This window comes from Phocoena sinus, chromosome 14 (genome assembly GCF_008692025.1).
Source record: "Phocoena sinus isolate mPhoSin1 chromosome 14, mPhoSin1.pri, whole genome shotgun sequence".
Lineage (NCBI taxonomy): Eukaryota > Metazoa > Chordata > Mammalia > Artiodactyla > Phocoenidae > Phocoena > Phocoena sinus.
Genome location: NC_045776.1, coordinates 38,447,276 through 38,466,353, shown reverse-complemented (window position 1 = coordinate 38,466,353; position 19,078 = coordinate 38,447,276). Strand labels below are relative to the sequence as shown.

General features: G+C 38.0%; 2 protein-coding genes across 6 annotated transcripts in view; one reads left to right on the top strand and one right to left on the bottom strand.

The window, feature by feature from the left end:
- Positions 1-9,043, bottom strand: part of TPGS2 (tubulin polyglutamylase complex subunit 2) — a 55,934-nt gene extending 46,891 nt beyond the window's left edge. The window contains exon 1 of one of the 2 annotated variants that reach the window (XM_032602504.1): positions 8,683-9,043. In XM_032602504.1, coding sequence (XP_032458395.1) covers positions 8,683-8,764 — 82 coding nt within the window. In that variant the 5' untranslated portion in view covers positions 8,765-9,043. The remainder of the gene's footprint in view (positions 1-8,682) is intronic. The other variant, XM_032602503.1, reaches the window with a different exon arrangement.
- KIAA1328 (KIAA1328 ortholog) overlaps positions 9,040-19,078 on the top strand; it is a 375,328-nt gene continuing 365,289 nt past the window's right edge. The window contains exons 1-3 of one of the 4 annotated variants that reach the window (XM_032602500.1): positions 9,040-9,227; positions 15,291-15,326; positions 16,041-16,183. In XM_032602500.1, the coding sequence (XP_032458391.1) occupies positions 9,170-9,227; positions 15,291-15,326; positions 16,041-16,183 (237 nt within the window). In that variant the 5' untranslated portion in view covers positions 9,040-9,169. Of the gene's footprint in view, positions 9,228-15,290; positions 15,327-16,040; positions 16,184-19,078 lie in introns of those variants that run through there. The other 3 variants (XM_032602501.1, XM_032602499.1, XM_032602502.1) reach the window with 3 other exon arrangements.

Sequence of the window (19,078 nt, the reverse complement as noted above, 5' to 3'; positions counted from 1 at the left end):
GACTAGAACGCTATATAGCAGCCCCACCCACAGCCTGTGAGGGACAGCTGGACTCTAGAGTGTGAGCTGGCACCTTTCCATTCTTTGACCAAAGAATAAAACTTTCCTTTGCTTCTGAACCAAACTCGGTCTCGTTCTATTGGCTCTAAGGATACTGGGCAGAAGGACCCTTGTTGGGGCCTAACTCAAAGGGTTGGTAACAACAGCTGTGGCTGGTTGTTTTGCCTACCTGACCAGGCCCCAGTAAAATCTCTGGAATTTGAGTCTTAGGCAAGCTTCTCTGGGCAGAAACACTGCAAACATATTGCAGCATTTCACTGCTTAAGGAAGGAGTGTATTCTATGCGACCACTCACAGCAGGGAAAACTGCAGAAGCCTATACATGCTTCCTCTAGATGCCACCTGATATGTCAAAGGTCAGATTCCCAGGCACCAGCTGACTGATATAATAAACTATAGCTGGGAGTCCTGTCTGCATACTGTAAGTCCTTCTAGTGAATCACTGAACTTGTGGACAGTTGTGGGACCCCAAAACATGTATCCATATCTTCATTTTTAATATTTCTGAATTAGTTTGCTTTAGTTGTTTTAGTTTTGGGAAACAGCAAAAAGTTGGGTTTTGTAAGCTAGATTTAAAATCTTTTTCTATTACTAGGTGACTTAAGCCCATTCATATTTGTTGCTATGAGGGATATGTCTGGTCTCAGCTTTATCTTAATATTTTATAATTATACGTATTATATTACACATATTTCTTTTTGAGATGGGTATCATTCGTTCCTCTCCTTAAAATATTTGGGGGAATGTATCATTTTCTACTGATGCATGATAAATTACCACAAATTAGCAGCTTTAAACAACACCTAGGTCACAGTTCTGTAGCTCAGAAGTTTGGCACAGCATGACTGGATTCTCTGCTGAGGCTAAAATCCATAAGCCAGGTGCACTGACTGCTCAGGTGTCAGCTGTTCTGTTTTCATCTGGTGCTCCAGGTCATCTTCCATTCCTGTTACTGGCAGAATTCAACGCCTTGTGGTTGTAGCAATGAAGTCTCCATTCCTTGCTTGCTGTCACCTGGGGCCACTCTCAGCTGTATTCTTTCCCATGTGTTCCCATCCACCTTCAAGGCAGCAACAGCATAACAAATCTTTCATGTTTCAAATCTCTTTGACTCCCCCTTCTGTTAACAGCATGTTGTAAAGGGCTCATGTGATTAGATTAGGCTCACCTGGATAATCTCCCTTTTGCCATTTAACACAACAAATCACAGGTGTTATATCTCATCAGTTTCACAGTCCTGGTGCAGGAAATCTTGGAGGGCTGTTTTTAGGACTCCTTTTTATTTTAAAAAAAAGCCTTATTGAGATATAACTCACATACCATAAAGTTCACCCTTTTAAAGTATATAATTCAGTGGTTTTTAGCATATTCACAGAGTTATGTGTCCTTTCCTGAAAAAGTAACCCTGCACCCTTTCCCATTTCCAGCATCCTCTGGCAATCACTAATTCACTTTAAGTCTCTATAGATTTGCCTACTATAGATCATATAAATGAAATCACACAACACATGGGCTTCATAACTCTTCTTTCATTTAGTTTTCAAGGTTCATCCATATTGTAGCATGTATCAGTACTTTACTCCTTACTATTGCCAACATTTTCTATTGTATAGATATACCACATTTTTTAGACCCATTCATCAGTTGATGGACATTTGGACTGTTTCTACTTTATTACAAATAATGCTTCTAAGAACATTTGTGTACATATTTTTGCATGTAAATGTTTTCATTTCTCTTGGGTATATAACCAGAAGTGGAATTGCTAGGTCATATGGTAACTATGTTTAACTTTTTGAGGAAGTAACAAACTGTTTTCCAAAGTGAGAGTGCCATTTTACATTCCCACCTGTGGTGTATGTGTGTTCCAGTTTCTCCACTTCCTTACCAACACTTAGGTCAGTCTTTCTGATTATGGGCATCCTAGTGGGTGTGAAGTGGTATTTCACCGTGGTTTTGATTTGAATTTCCCTAATGATCAATGATGACCATCTTTACACATGTTTATTGGCCTTTGTATATCTTCTTTGGACAAATGTTTATCTATTCCGATCCTTTTAAATTGGGTTATTTGACTTTTTTTTGTTGACCTTCATAGATTCCACCCATAAGTCCCTCATTGTATATGTGATTTGCAAAAAGTCTCTCCTTTTCTGTGGATGTCTTTTCACTTTCTTGATGGTATCCTTAAAAGCACAAACATCTTTAATTTTGATGAAGTCCAATTTATCTATTTTGTTTGTTTGTTTCTTGTACTTTTGGTATCAGATCTAAGAATCTATTGCCTAATCCAAAGTCATTAAAAATGAATCCAAGGTCTATGTTTTAGCACTTACATTTATATCTAAGATCCATTTTGAGTTAATTTTTGTATTTGAATTGAGGTAGGAGTCCAACTTCATTCTTTTGCATGTGGCTATCTAGTTGTCACAAAACAATTTGTTGAAAAGATTGTTTTTCCCCCACTGAGTTGTACAGCCATCCTTGTTGAAAATCAGTGGACCATAAATGTGTTAGTTTAGTTTTGGAGTCTCAATCCTATTCCATTGATCTATATTTCTATCTTTATGCCAGTGCCACAGTTAAGACTATTGTAGCTTTGGAGTAAATTTTTTTATCATAGTAAAATATACATAAAATTTGCCGTATTAACTATTGTGAAGTGTACAGTTAAGTGCACTCACATTGTTGTGCAACTATTACCACTATTCATCTGCAGAACATTTTCATTATCACAAGTGTAGTAAATTTTCAAATAGTGAGGCTTAAGTCCTCTAATTTTTGTTCCTCTTTTCCAAGATTGTTTTGGCTATTCTGGGTGTCCTTCATTTCCATATTAATTTTAGGACTGGGTTATTTGTCAATTTCTGCAAAAGAGGCAGCTGACATTTTCATAGGGATTGTAGATTTAGATCAATTTGGGGAGTATGGGATTCTAACAGTATTAAGAATTCCAAGCCATAAACATGAGATGTCTTCCAATTTATTTAGGTGCTCTTTAATTTCTTTATATATTGTGTTGTAGTTTTCAGTGTACAAGTCATGCACTTCTGTTAATGTGCTTGTTTACTCCTTACTTCTGTTAATTTAACTTTTTACTAAGTATTTTACTGTTTTGACCCAACTGTAAATTGAATTGTTTCTGTAATTTTATTTTTGGATTGTTCATTGCTAATGTGTAGGGTTTTTTTCCCTTTTTTTGGTGGATTTCTTAGGACTTTTTTAATATACAAGAGCATGTTATCTGCAAATAGCTCTTTACTTCTTTCTTTCCAAATTGTATGTCTTTATTTCATTTTCTTGTCGAATTGTTCTGACTAGAATCTCCAGTAAAATGCTGAATAGAAGTTGTAAGAGGGGAGTTCTTATTGTGCAAAAAAGAGTGAACACAGATGCCTGAGACTGCAATATTTAGAAAGTCCTGCTTGTAAGGTTGGTTCTTGGCTGGCATCTGGGAACTTGGATTTCAGGAGGGTTCCCACCATTGCCTGGTAAGAATGGCTCACTTTATTTAAAAAAAAAAAAAGAATGGCTCATTGTACCTACCTGTTGTTACAATATGGTTTATGCTGAACACGAGCTTTCCGCTGGGAGTCTCAAATTTGGTACATACTAGGTAGAGGATGTCTGAATGATGGATTTCCAATAACAGGTCTGGACTTCTGGGCTCAAATAAGCTTCCCTAGTAGACAACATTTCAGATGTGTTGTCACACATTGCTGGAACAATTGTGTCCCATGTGATTTCACTGAGAGAGGATTCTTGAAAACTTACATCTGGTTTCCTTGATTTCCCCACATGCACCTTTCCCTTTGCTTCTGCTGTAATAAATCACAACATGACTGTCTGTCCTGTAATCCTCCTAGTGAACTGTCGAACCTGGTGTGGTGCTGGGGATCCCATGAATATTTGTCTTGTTCCTGATTTTAATGGGAAATCATACAGTTTTTCACCATTGAGTATAATGTTAGCCATGGATTTTTCATAGATGCCCTTTATCAGGTTGAGGAAGTCTGATTTCTGTTTTTATGTTTTCACTCTATCCCACAGTTTGGGTGTGTTCTATCATCAGAGAACACACTTTGTATGATATCAATCCTTTAAAATTTATTTCAGCTTGTCAAACATATGGTTTATTCTTGAGGTTACTCCATGTATACTTGAGAAGAATTTTTATTCTACTCTTTTAGGGTAAAGTGTTCTATGGATGTCTGTTAGGTATAGTCGATTTACAGTGTTGCTTAAGTCTACTATTTCCTTGTTGACTTTCTGCTTAGGTGTTTTATCCATTGTTATAAATAGGGCGTTTAAGTATCAAACTATTATTGTTGAATTGTCTACTTCTTTCAAGTCTGTCAGTTTTTGCTTCATATATTTTGGGCCTTTGTAGGTGCACATAGATTATAATTGTTTTGCCTTTCTGAGCATTGACACCTATTATCATTATGAACTGTCCTCCTTTGTTTCTTTTTTTTTTTTGCTGTACACGGGCCTCTCACTGTTGTGGCCTCTCCCGTTGCGGAGCACAGGCTCCGGACGCACAGGTTCAGTGGCCATGGCTCACGGGCCCAGCCACTCCACGGCATGTGGGATCTTCCCGGACCGGGGCACGAACCCGTGTCCCCTGCATCAGCAGAAGGACTCTCAACCACTGTGCCACCAGGGAAGCCCTCCTCATTTGTTTCTAATAATGAACTTTGTTTTAAAGATTATTTTGCCTGATATTAGCATAGCCACTCAAGCTCTACTTTGGGTTCTATTTGCATGGTATATTTTTCCCCCATCTTTTCCCTTTTAACCTATTTGTGTCTTTAAATACAAAATGTGTCTCTTGTAGACTGGGTATTTTTGAATCATGTTTTTGTTTTTCTAAAATCTTATGTCAATTTCTGCCTTCTCATGGGAGTGTCTAGTTTATTTACATTAAATGTAACTACTAATAAGCTAGGATTTATTTCTGCCATTATGCTATTTCCTTCTGAGTCCTCACCAGCAGTATTCTCCATATTGTTATAGTCCAGATTTCTACTACAGTCTTTTCATGGTGATTTAGACTTTCTCTATCAAGTTCCTGAAGGTTCCTCCAGCCTCCAGCCACTTCCCAGTTCCAAAGACACTTCCATTTAGGTATATGTTACAGCAGCACCCACTTCCAGGTAATAAAATATGTACTAGTTTTCTATGCTGCATAACAAATTACCACACTTAGCAGTGGTAGGACTGAGGATCCTGTTCTCTTGATGACCATGAGCTAGGAGGCTGCTCTCAGCTCCTAGAAGCCACTAGCAGTTCCTTGCTATTGGTCCTCTCCTAGGATCTCTCACAACATGGCAGCTTAGTTTTTCAAAGCCAGGAGGAAATCTGTCTGACTTCTATATCCTCTTTTAGAATGCTCACCTGATTAGGTCAGGCCTACCTAGGATAATGTCCCTTTTAAGTCAAAGTCAACTGATTAGGTACTTCAATTACATACACCAAAAAATCTCTGCCTTTGTCATATAATGTAACCTAAGCCATAGAATGACATTCATCATCTTCACAGGTCCTGCCTATTTTCAAGAGTAAAGTGTTACACACAGGTAGGTGGCATTGGAGGTCATCTAAGAAATCTGCCCACCACTGACATTGTACTTATACCCTTTCAAATGCCCTTTTAATTTGTCATAATAGGTAACAACTGGTACATCATTCTTCCACTCTCCTCCCACCTTTGCTTTAGTCTTATATGTATGTATTTATGTATGTTCATGTGTATGTGTCTGTATGAAAATGATGCTCAGCATCAGTCTTTTTGCTGAAGGTTCCCCAAGCTATATTTGATTTGATGAAATCTATCCTCCAGTAGATTCCTCAGGAAGGGTTCATGGGTATAGAATTCCCTAAGTTCTTTTATTTTAAAGACAGTTTGGCTAGATATTACATCCTTGGTTCACACTTTCTTTCATTGAATTTTCTATACTTGTTCATGTATTTTAATTTTGTTTGGAGTTTAGACTTACCATTTTCTTCTGCTTCACAGTTGTTTTTTGGTAAGAGTTTTCCTCAGCTGTCTGTTTGACATTTTATTTCCTGATTTCAGCATTAGTTCTCTATGGGTTTTACTTTTCTCTCCTTCATTTTGCATTATTGTGCTGTTTAAAAAGATTTCTAGGCTAGTGACGCTAGTTTCTAGTTTCTGTTGATTGTTCCAACTAGTCTCTTCATGGGTCTGTCTGCTTGTCACAGAGCCTTCTAGTAGTGAGGGAGTGTGGCAGGAACAATTAGGGTCTGGCCCTGTGATTTGTTGCTTTTTCTCTTTTTATTCAGCCATTCTGAACAGATGGTATTCTTTGTCTTTAAGCAATGCTGAGAGTTTGGTTTTGGATAAAAATGCAATTGTGGAGTTATTTCATATCTTTTAGGGAGGTTGTTTACCGTACACCCACCACTGACTTCAGCTGCCTTGTTTTAAAAAAATCCCCTTAATATATTATCTTTTCAAACAAAAAACAAATGTGAAAAAATAATATACAGGCATACTCATTTTACTGCACTTTTTTGTGCAGTAAAATTGTTTTTCTCAGGTATTGCGTTTTTTACAAATTGAAGGTTTGTGGCAACCCTGCATTGTCAGATGATATTTAGCATTTTTTAGCAATAAAGTTTTTTTTAAGGTATATACATTTATTTTAGACACAATGCTATTGCACACTTAATAGACTACAGTATAGTGTAATCATAACTTTTATATGGACTGGGAAACCAAAAATTTGTGTGTCTCACTTTATTAGGATATTCACTTTATTGCAGTGGTCTGGAACCAAACCCCCAATATTTCTGAGGTATGTCTGCAAATGATTTTCGACTTGTGCTTTTTAACTTGAAATTATTAGGTTTTGATTAAGTTTATAAATAGACTGTTTACAGGAGGCTAGATTTCCTGAAAGTTTAACAGAGTCAGTTAATTCCTCACGTAGTTTTTGACTTGTAGCTATTACCAGTTTGCCAGACATGTGAAATGCTTAATAGATAGAATATATTAAATGCATAAATGAAATTTAAAATGTTTACAGTCACTTAATTATTTAGGTCTTTAAATCGAGCTGACAGCTTAAGGGAAATTTAGTTGGCTTGACTTGAGTGGATTAAACATTTATCAAAAGAAAATAACTTCTTATTTAGAGAAAACTTCCTAGACTTATAAAGATACTAATGAAGCATGCCTGTGGAATAGCAAGACCTGCCTAAGTCCAGGAGTACAAGAAGCAACAGGGCAGAAGTTTGGATAAGAATGAGGAGATAGGATATGGGTGGTCTTGATGATTAGACCTCTCCTTGTCCTACTCTATAATTTCATTTCTAAAATCTATCACTTCTCCCAAACACATCAGGATGTTTCATGCCTCATTTACTGTCTTAGGCACTGGGGAATACAGGGAAGAGCAATACAAAGTTCCTATTCTCATGGACTTCTACTACAGAAAAAAAGACAGACAAAAAAACCAACCAAATAAATATATAATTTCAAGTAAAATATATAATTTCAAGTAGTGACAAAGCCGTGAGGATAAAAATAAAAGTGGGTTAAGGGAACAGAGTAATAGGGAAGGGTGTTATTAAGACTATATTCAGGAAAGGCTTCTCTGAGCTCATGGTATTTAATCAGAGATCTGAATGAAGTCGGAGACAGACATTGACAGGAAGAGAATTCCAGATGCAAGGTCTAGTAAATCGCAAAAGCCTTTAAGTGGGAATAAGCTTAGTGTGCTAATGGTACAAGGAGGCTACTGCGGCAAAGCCAGAGTGAAAATAACGTCAGAAAGACAGATGAGGGCAAATTATAGCAGACTTGTGGGCCATGGTATAGAATTTGGATTCTATTATGAATGCGATGGGAAGGCACTGAAGCATACTGTTCCGGCCTGCTTAGATTGCCTTCCTCCTTAGTTATCTGGCTAACTCCCATTTGTCTTTCAAAATTTAGCATCATCTCCCGTGGGACGTATTTCTTAACTCTCCAGGTAAGGTCAATCACCTCCTCCTGTGTGCTACTTCTGAGCGATAATAGATTATTGAACTGTGTTTGTGTTTCATTTCGTTTTATTTTATTGTTGCCCCAGCATGTAACATAGCGGTGGGTACTAAGTAAAGGTTAGTGCTTATTAAAGGTTAGTAAAGGAAAACCACCCATTCATTCAATGGTGCCAGCCTTGATTCCTCTGGACCACTTCAGGTGCCGTGTACGGGAAGGCGCATGGGAATTGGTACCCTGAGAGGTTGGCTGCAACATTCCCCCAGCTCTCTCTGTTACCAGAGGCCAAGAAGGCCTCTCGGGACAGCCAACCCCCCAACTGTCAGGTGCCTGCTGTCTCCCCTTTGAACATTTTTGCCCGACCTTCTTGGGCCCTGTGGTGGGACTTCGGGTGGGGCGACCTTCGAGCTTCACATCTCTGTATCCACACTCTCCGCAAACCCTTCCCCGGCCTAGTCAAGCACCCCATTCCCCACTTTCCCCCTTAACAACGGAAGTTACAGCCGCGATGCCCACTGGCCTACAGGGTCCGGCTCTTGCCTTCCCTCCGTGCTTCCACGGCACACCCCTCGTCCCGCAGTGGCCCCCCACGGCCCCCCCGTCCCACTCACCTAGGATGCGGGTGACCCCCAAGGTCAGCTTCTCCAGGTGCGGCTTGTTGCTGCCCAGCAGCGGGGGCGGTGTCTCCTCCATGGCTTGCGTCCCAGCTCCGCGCGCGGTCTGAGGAGCGGCTGGGACAGGGCCGGGGAGCGGGGCGGCCGGGAGGGCCGGACCCCGCCCGGGAGGCGCGGCCCTCAAGTTCACGGCATGCCGGGAGTTGTAGTGCTCGGGGCCTGAGAGCGCGGCTGGGCGGAGATTGGGGGCCCGGGCTGCTCTGGGAGTAGCAGTTCCACGAGGCGCTCGTTCCCGCCGCCCCGGCTGGGGCTCCACGCCACGCCGCCGGGACACAGCGACTCCACCGCCCGGACCCTCCCGCCCCGCCGGGGCCGGCTGCGTAAGCGGGGGCGGGCCTCTGCGCAGTGCGGCCAATCGGGACCGGGCCTGGAGGCCGGGGTTGGACGGCCTCGGCAGGACGCCCCGAGTGGCGGTTGTTTCAAGATGGCGGACGTGGCGGGCCCCTCCAGACCCGGCGCGGCGGCGTTCTGGAGCCGCGACTGTATCCTTTGCCCGCCTGGCAGGGGGCGCCGGCGCTTTCCCCGGTGCGGCGAACGGTCGCGAGGGACGCGGAGCGCAGGGGAGAAGCTTGCCGCGGACCCCGGTGGCGGGGCCGTCCCGTCCGGCCGCCGTCCGGGTGCTGGGCTATGCTCTTGCTTGGGTATTAGGTGTCAGAGAGCCTGCACTGTCTCCAGGCTGGAGTTCGGGCGTGGGGACTCGGCACAGATGTTTCCCAGCCCTCCTTGGCGCTGAGCTCTGGAAAGATGGCCTAGAGTCTTGGCCTCTCCTGGGGCTGGAAGGGTCCCTCTGCCCGGGATGACCTCCGGCCGGCCTAGTCTATTCGGAGTGAGCTTGTGGAGGAGTGCATGGTGTTGGGTGGTCCAAGAGCTTTTTGTCTTTAGGAGTGTCCTCAGTCTGAGTTGTTACGAGTAAGTCAGGACCTTGTTGGACTTAGAAGGCCTGTCAGTGGTGATTTATTTTCATACTGAGATCTTTGGAGAATTGTGGACTTGGTTTCACGCGGACATGATCTAGTGATGATGATTATGGAATAGGACGCGATGCAGATTTTAGGGCCTGGAAGTGGTGTTGATTTGCATGTAGATTGCGGGTCCCACTAGCAGGACTGAAGTTCTTGGGTTGTTTTATGGTAGAGAAGCTGTGGCGCTTTTATCCTTGCGGTAGTATTCCCAGATTAGTATCTATGATGAGATGTCTGACAAAACTGGTTCTTTCCCTGTGTTAGGTAGACTGTTCTAGGCTGATCTTTGGTTCTGATAATTTGCTTCATGTTAGAGGAGTGTTACCTGAAAGGAAGGCATTCAGTGTATTGGGTGCCCGCAGAGGCAAGTCTTTTTGTCTGTTTACTAGGATTGGTGATGGCATCGTTGGAAGCATTGCTCTTAACTTTGGCAGAATCATTCTTTGCACATTCTGCTTAGCTCTCAGTAAAACTTAGAAAGTTGTATTATCAGTTACCCTTGTTGAATTACTAGGATTAAAGTGTTATGCCGTGGAGAGTGGGATATTTTTGCATTTCTTGTTGCTCCGTGTTTAGTGTTATGCACTTTCTAAACATAATTACCACTTGTGTGTGATAGGTCGGTGGGAATCAAGTGAAATCGTGTACACGGTGGATAAAAGCACACTGATGCACTGTGCAAATAAAATATTTTTTTCTTTACCTATCAGTAGAATATGTACACTGGGAACAAGTGGGCTGAATTAGGAAGTTAGGAAATTGGGATGAGTCATACTTTCTCATGAAACATTACCTCTACATTGTTAGAATTTTGTGATAGAGATATTTGAAGATTATTAGCTTATAATGTGCTTCTTTAGTGTAATCATTTTCATAACCATCCATGTGGCTTTGGTTATTATTCCTTAACTTTCTGTATAACCAATGCTATTGTGCTGATACAGAATATGTAAGAATATTGTTCTGATATAGAATGTGTGTGGGGCGTGGGGAGGGGGGACAGTCTGTTGCAGTGGGTCTGATTAAGTTAATAGGTATGTAAACTAAATCTATGCTCCTGGTCTTAGCCACCCTGTACTCTCAGTTATTCGTGCAGTCATATTACTCCCTATTTCATATAGAAGTCACATGGCCTTCCTTTTCTCTTACACTCTCCCTTACTCTAAACATTTATGTAAAATACTAATCTTCCCATTCAAAGTGGGGAGTTGAAATTATATGGGGAAAATGGTGATGATTACATTCTGTAGAAATTCAGATGCTTGAAAGGAATTACAAGGTTACCACTATCACCCTTCCTATTCCACATAATGACCAGTTAATACCCAGTCTCAGATATTTTCATTTTAATCTCTATAGGACATAAAAGCAATGTCAAATATAAATTTGTTACTGAATCTTTGCTAAAAAGCATAACAATAATTATCAATCATTTGATTTAGTCACGTGTCTTTTGATCTTGATCTCTTTTCTTGTCACAATGATGACTTCTCAGACCACCCCAAAGCATTTATACTTAGAACTTTCAATAGAAAAAGACCAAAAATTATGCACCTATAATCTGGTATTATTTTCACACTATTGAAAGATTTTCAGTGTTTCACCTAAGCAATTAGAGAAATATGATTGAGCGATTTCCTAGTCCTGGATGTTTCTGTCATCTGAGGACAGATCATCTGTGACTGAATATCACCTTTTTCATACTGTTGTTCTTATGAGTTATGTATCTCCTGCACAGTATGATTCAGCAGTGCTGTTTTGCACAAGGTATGTCTTTATACCCAATGTGTAAACAATGAGTATGCCATGTTGTCATTTATGGCTTAAATCTGCAAGTAGAATATGCCCCTTTGGCCATAAACTGCTTTCCTCCTTCGTTATAGCTCCTGGTAATATCAAAAGAAGTTAGTGTTTCTTCAGTATCTAAATTTGCTGAAGTGCACTCAAGTGTATTATCATTAACAATATTATGAACTTGATGTTAGTTAGAACTGTAAAGGACCTGGTCAAAACATTGCAGTAGCTATAAGCTCTGCCATTGAGTTTTTAATTAAAAATAGAGACTTTACGTTGATGTTAAAATAATATACTAGTCAGGAAAATAGTTGTGGTTAGTAATAATAATATGTTGTTGGTAAGTGATTCAAACTCATAAGGTTAGGGTAGAGTGGGAAGTACTAAGTTTATTTTCTTCAGATCCTGGTTAGGGTAGGTATACTTATTTCTCTCTACCACTTCTGCCTTGGGTTTCTCATTACTACTTTAATTCCAGAAACTTGGGCATTAAAGACTCTTTATAATTTGCTGTACTTGTCTTATTGAGGCACTTCCAAATGAACCAAGTAGAACTAAGGTGGCACATAGAACCCAATAAGAGGTCCAATATACATTTGGTATATATTGTGTCTCTTTGACTTTGCCATAAAATATATATATTTGTTGGGAATCTTTGTATTTGAAGAAGGTGAATATTTGGGTTCTTAAAATAAAGAGCTGAAGATAGATTACAAATGAGTAGAAAGGATAGGTTGGATGGAGGCAATTTCAAATATTTCTGTCTTATTTATAAAAACTTTTGTTAAGGTCTGTTTATTTAGCGTTTTTATACTTGAAAAGAAATTTGGCATGGATGTAGCTAGTGGGTTTTGTGTGCATATTTTGAGTAGGACAGAAAGAGAAAGATAACACTGAGTTGTTGGACAGTGCCTCATAGGATTAAATAAATATCAATTTCATTCGTTCATAGATGGTTTACCATGAGCCAGGCATGCTTTGACCTTAGGTGATACAACATTGAACAAAATGATACAAATCTTCACCCGCTTGCTGCTTACATTTTAGTGAAATGAGATGAGTTCATGAATAAGTAAAATAATATTATATGTCCAGTGATTACAGGTGCCATAGAGAAAAATAAAGCAGGAAAAGTGTAGCTATCATGGGGGTCTTTTGTGTCGGTTTTTATGCCAGTACTGTACTGTTTTGATAACTATAGCTTTGTAATATTTTGAAACCAGGAAGTGTGATACCTCCAGCTTTATTCTTCTTTCTCAAAATTGCTTTGTCTAATTGGGGTCTTTGGTGGTTTCATACAAATTTTAGGATTGTTTGTTCTATTTCTGTGAAAAATGGCATTGGAATTTTGATAGAGATTGCATTGAATTTGTAGATTGCTATATGGACATTTTAACAATATTCTTTCAATTCATAAGCATGGAATATCTATTTGTGTTTTCTTCATTTTCTTTTATCAGTGTCTTATAGTTTTCAGTGAATAGGTCTTTCACCTCCTTAATTAAGTTTATTCCTAGATATTTTATTCTTTTTTGATGCATTTGTAAATTGGATTATTTTCCTAACTTGTCTTTCTGATAGTTGGTTATTCTTATATAGAAATGCAATAGATTTTTATATATTGATTTTGTATCCTACAACTTTTGTTTATAAACAAACTGAATTTATTTATTCGTTTTAACAGTTTTTTGGTGGAGTCTTTAGGGTTTTCTATATGTAGTATCATGTGATCTGCAAATAGAAGCTTGTGAAGGCTTCTACAGTTGGTTTTTCTTAAAGAAGTAGGAAGCAAAGTTATTAGCTTAGAGTAAGGATGGGGGAGGTGGCATCTGGTTTGAGAAGAGAGGAGAAAGTGTAAAATACTTGATGAGCTTCCAAATCAAGGTGCAGCTGAGTGGGGTCCTCAGTGGCTGGTCTCTTCCAGCTGTTGAGCAGGGTCCTTTGTGAATGATCCAGAGAAGTGTAGTATGTTTTCCAGGACTCTGTTATGTCAGTCTTTCCATAGGTCATCCTTGGAGATGGACAATGTTCTGAAAATTCATCACTACTTTATACTCTAGTTGAAGACACTGCTGTATGGAACATGTCCTGGGTCATCTTGAATTTTTTCCGCTGGGTACTTTCTCCCATGTGTATATTTCCAACAGCAAATGATTAAACATTTATTGAGCACCTGCAGTGTGTGCAGTCCCAAGGGATGTAAAAAATGAATCTGCTGTTAAAGAGTGTGCACAATTTCATTTTGTAAGGATTTTTTTTTGGATTGTATGTCAGTGAATTTAGAAATTCTTTCTCTGCTCCAGTGTTAGTTGCAGTCAATTTCCTTGGACTTGTGGGGTCTAAGTTTTTGCTTGTTTACTTGTCTTATGTGCCTCCTAAAATTTTCTAAGCTCCATCCCTGATGTCTAAGGGAATTTAAAGTTTTTAGAGGCCCTATCAGCCAAAAGCTTGAAGCTGTGATAGTGCTGCAGAGAGCTGTTAGAAACCACCTGGCAGTTCAGACAGTAAACACCATCTTTGTGTTCCATAGGGATTCTAGGCATTTCCAATCAGCATTCCTTGGAAAGATTCCATTACTAGAATTGATTCTGAACTGAAATATATTGATTTTTTAACATGTTATTAATCCACTGTTTTATTCCAGCCTTTTCCCAGGAGGAAATAGTTAATAATTGGTTTGTCTACAAATTTTGGAAAAGAAAGTGTTTTATAAAGTAACAGAAAACTTTAGTATTTTCTAGATCATTTGGAAAAAATTGTTTAGACACTTCCTTCCTGGAAGTGTGATAGAAGGTTATCAAATGGTGGACATACCTGGATTTAGATATAGTTCTGAATAAAATTTTATTTCTGGAAAGTAAACTTTCTTATTATATTGGTTCCCTTTCTATAGCAGTGTTCTAGCCTTTCTGAATTTCTCCTTTTGAAATTCAGAATAGTTCTTTTTGTCTTAAATTTCTTCAACTTGTTAAATAGTAGGGTTTCTTGAGATATTTCATGAATATACTGCAGAAGAATAAAAAATGTTTTTTGTGTTGACATGATTGACTTGCCCTCAAATAGCGTTTGTTCTTCAAAGCTGAAACTCACTTTGAAATTACAAATTCTTTTTTTTTAATATATCTTTATTGGAGTATAATTGCTTTACAATGTTGTGTTAGTTTCTGTTGTAAAACAAAGTGAATCAGCTATAAGTATACATATAACCCCATATCCCCTCCCTCTTGAGCCTCTTCCCATCCTCCCTATCCCACCCCTCTAGGTCCTCACAAAGCATCAGAGCTGATCTCCCTGTGTTATGCAGCAGTTTCCCACTAGCTATCCATTTTACATTTGGTACTGTATATATGTCAATGCTAAAGCTTACTTTAAAATTAAAAGCTAAAGCTCCCTTTGAAATTACGAATTCATACCTAAAATAACTTGTCATTCACCTATGATGAGCAAAATGGAGTATTTAACTCCTTGTTTATGAAAGGAAAGAAAATGAAAGGAAACTAATTTGTAGTGTATCTCACTTGGGAATAAGCATGGATAAAACTTTTATGGAACAAGGCCTTCCAAAATTTTTACAAAGCAGATAGTTGTGAATATATAAAGATTAACTTTAAAGGATTATTAATTTTCCTACATTTATTTTAATTATGGTGCTTTCTAGTTTTGATTTTAAAAGCTAGTTATAAACTCCCAGGTCAAAACAAATTACAAATTATAACAGAAATACAGAACAGCAATGTTTGGATGTTGGATAATCTTTTCTAGTATTTTCCTTTATGTCTTCCTGCATAGTTTCTGATGAAGAACAGTCAGTAGTGTATGTTCCAGGTATGATTTTATGCATTAATTTGGTAAACTTCCTTTGCTTCTTAAGAGTTAGGAGAAAATAAAAACATTAGGAGAACTTTGCAGGTATAAGTAGATGCAGAACAGTTCATCAGAACCTAATTTTTTTTTTTAATGTTTGGTATGACCCCACTAAGGTTTGAAATACTGCCTTATTTTAGGGGCTGGCTGGGCAAGTCAGCTTTTGATGAATTTACAGAATACTTCATGTGTTAAAGAGCAAGAGATTCTTTTCTTGTCATATTACAAATAATAGTTTAAATTTTATATTTCAAAAAAATGTGAAAACTTCTTTATATAGTGTTTATGTAATAGACTTTAAAGCTTACATACTGGTTGTTAAGAGATGAGTAGTAAAACTGAACCACTGGAGGCATCCTAATTATGTGAAAAATCAGATTTTTAATTTTCAATAAGTTAAGGTATGTATAGTATGTTGTAGTTGATTGGTTTTAATGTGACTTACGGATGTTCACATCCCCATTTAAAAATACTTCAGTTGAATCTTTGCATGCAAGACGTCATCTTTTCATGATTCATTATTTATTAACAGAGCCTTAAAACGAAGTTTATAAAGTAAGAGACTTCCCCATCACGTGCCATAAGTAGAGGATATCAAGGAAGAGGTTGGTGGGGGGAGGGTTTAAGAGAATGAAAAGATATAATTTTGAAATCTTGTTTGATGGAAATCCTTAGGAATTTCTACGGAAGGAAATATCAGATCAAGACACAAGATGGTGAATCCAAAAGCTGATGTTAAACTTAAGACTTCCAGGGTGACTGCTACTTCAGTCTCCATGGAGTCTTTAAAAGGTGCAGGGGATTCAGTAGATGAACAGGTCAGTAATTTTTTTTCTTTTTCTGTTTTTTTTTTTTTTTCCTTATTCTCCAGTCTTTATAAATGCTGACCAGTAAGTCATTTTTTTGTGCTGACCAATAACTGATAGATAAGGGTAGAAGAGCCCTTGAAAGAACATTAGATGATCTACAAGCATTTTTAAAGATACAGAGGATTCTAGGATGCTTTGCTTAGTATGAATATAAAATGTGTATTACTCATTTTTATTCCAAAATGTCCAGGCTTGCTTTAAGCCTTAGTTAAGAAACATTTATTGTCTTAGTATGTCTCCAAAGACTTAAATCCTGATCTGTGTGGAGTTAGTAAATCAAATTGACAATTTTTTTCTTTTATTAGGTGTCCTTTGTGATTTTTGCTCATGTGAATTTGTTACTTGATGATGGATAAACCTTTGTATATAAGAAAATGCTTTATTAAAACAAAATTAGCCTGTATTATTATTGTTATTGTTATTATTTCCTTCGTTTGGCAAATAATATCATAAAGAATTTATTTTTATAGCTCAGTCATTGATTTCTCCTTTGTCTTTCTTTGCCTCTTTAATAGTGTCTGTACCTTCCTTTGGTATATGCTCTATCTGATTGGTTTATTTCACTTTACTTTTTGTTATATTTTGTCTCCGCAACCAGAGTTTAACTCAGGGTTTGGCAATCTATGACCTGTAGGCCAAATCTGCTTCTTCCTGTTTTGTGAGTAAAGTGTTACTGGAACACAGCCACTCTCAGTCTTTTAGTGTTATGTTATTGCCAGTTTCGTATTACAATGACAGAGGTGCTGTAAAGATGAATGCTCACAAAGCCAAAATCATTTGCTATCGAATTCTATATAAAAAATGTTTTTCAGTCCCTGGTTTATGTTCAGATATTGAAATTTTCAATGTCTAGTTTGTTACTAATTACAGTTGACCCTTGAACAACACGGGTGTTAGGGGTGTTGAACTCCGGGCAGTTGAATATTTGCGTATACCTTTTGGCTTCCCAAAACTTTACTAATAGCCTACTGTTGAATGAAAGCCTTACTGATAACATAAATAGTCAATTAACACATATTTTGAATGTTATATGTATATTTACATATACTTTACGCATTCATGACACACCTTTTTTCTTAATTTTTAAAAAATATTTCTTAGGCTCTGTGGTTCGTGTGCAAGCTTATTCAAATTGTTGTAAATCTCCAAAAAGTTTTGCAATATATTTATTGAAAAAAATCTGCTTGTAAGTAGACTTGTGCAGTTCAAACCCATGTTGTTTAAGGGTCAACTGTTTTACGTTTAGTTATCTACAGGATTTAATGGTGATTAGCTCAGAAAGCCTGCCTATGTTACTTATATCCCCAGTGTGTACACTTCACACTAGGATGTGAATAGTTGAATTTGCAAGTTCTTATCAAAAATTGGAAGTATTTTTTCATATAATGGTTTGTGTATTTTATAATGAACAGAAGCTATTCCCCATTCATATCAGCTCCTGGCAACCACTAGTCTGCTTTTAGTCTCTCTGTATTTGTCTGGACATTTCATATAACTGGAATAATGTAACATGTAGCCTTTTGTGACTGGCTTTTTTCATTTAGTATAGTGATTTCAAGTTTCATCTATGTTGTATCATGTATCTTTACTTCATTTCTTTTTATGGCTCAATACATATTTTGTTTAACCACCAGTTGAAGGACATTTGGGTTGTTACAGTTTTTGGCTATTATCAATAATATTGCTGTCAACATTCATGTACAAGTTTTTGTATGGATGTATGTTTTCAATTTTCTTGTGTATACACCTAGAATTAGAATTTCTGGGTCATATAGTAATTCTGTGTTTAACCTTTTGATGAACTACCAAAGTAGCTATACCATTTTACATTCCACCAGCAATGTATGAGGATTCCAGATTCTCCACATTCTCACCAACACTTTATATCCATCTTTTTTATTTATAATTGTCATAGTGAGTGTGAAGTGGTATCTCATTGTGGTTTTGATTTGTTTTTTCCTAATGGCCAATAATGATCATCTCTTTATGTGCTTCTTGGCCATTTGTATGTGTTCTTTAGAGAAATGTCTATCCAGATCTTTTTCAATTGGGTTGTTTGTCTTCTTATTGATGAGTTGTAAGAGTTCTTTATAGATTCCATCTCCAAGTTCCTTGTCATATATATGATTTGCAGATATTTTCTCCAATTTTGTGAATTTTCTTTTCACTTTCTTTATTTTTTAAAATAAAATTTATTTATTTATTTTTATTTTTGGCTGCATTGGGTCTTCACTGCTGTGTGTGGGCTTTCTCTAGTTGCGGTAAATGGGGGCTTACTCTTCGTTGTGTTGTGCGGGCTACTCTTGTTGTGGACGGAGCACAGGCTCTAGGCAAGCGGGCTTCAGTAGTTGTGGCTTGCTGGCTCTAGAGCGCAGGCTCAGTAGTTGTGGCACATGGGCTTTGTTGCTCTGCGGCATGTGGGATCTTCCCAGACCAGGGCTTGAATCCGTGTCCCCTGCATTGGCAGGCAGATTCTTAAGCAGTGCCACAAGTGAAATCCTCTTTTCACTTTCTTATTGGTGTCCTTTGAAGCTTGAAAGTTTTAAATTTTGATGAAGTCCAACTTATCAGTGTTTTCCTTTTATTTATTTAATTATTTATTTGCTGTCATATCTAAGAAATCATTGACTAAACCAAGGTCTCAAAGATTTATACCAATATCTAGGAGTTTTATAATCTTAGATATTACATTTAGGCTTTGATCCATTTTGATGTAATTTCTGTACATGCTATGGGTAGTGACCCAACTTCATTCTTTTGCATGTGGATTTCCAGTTGTCCCAGCGTCATTTGTTGCAAAGACCATTCTTTCTCCTTTGATTGTCTTGCCACCCTTGTTGAAAA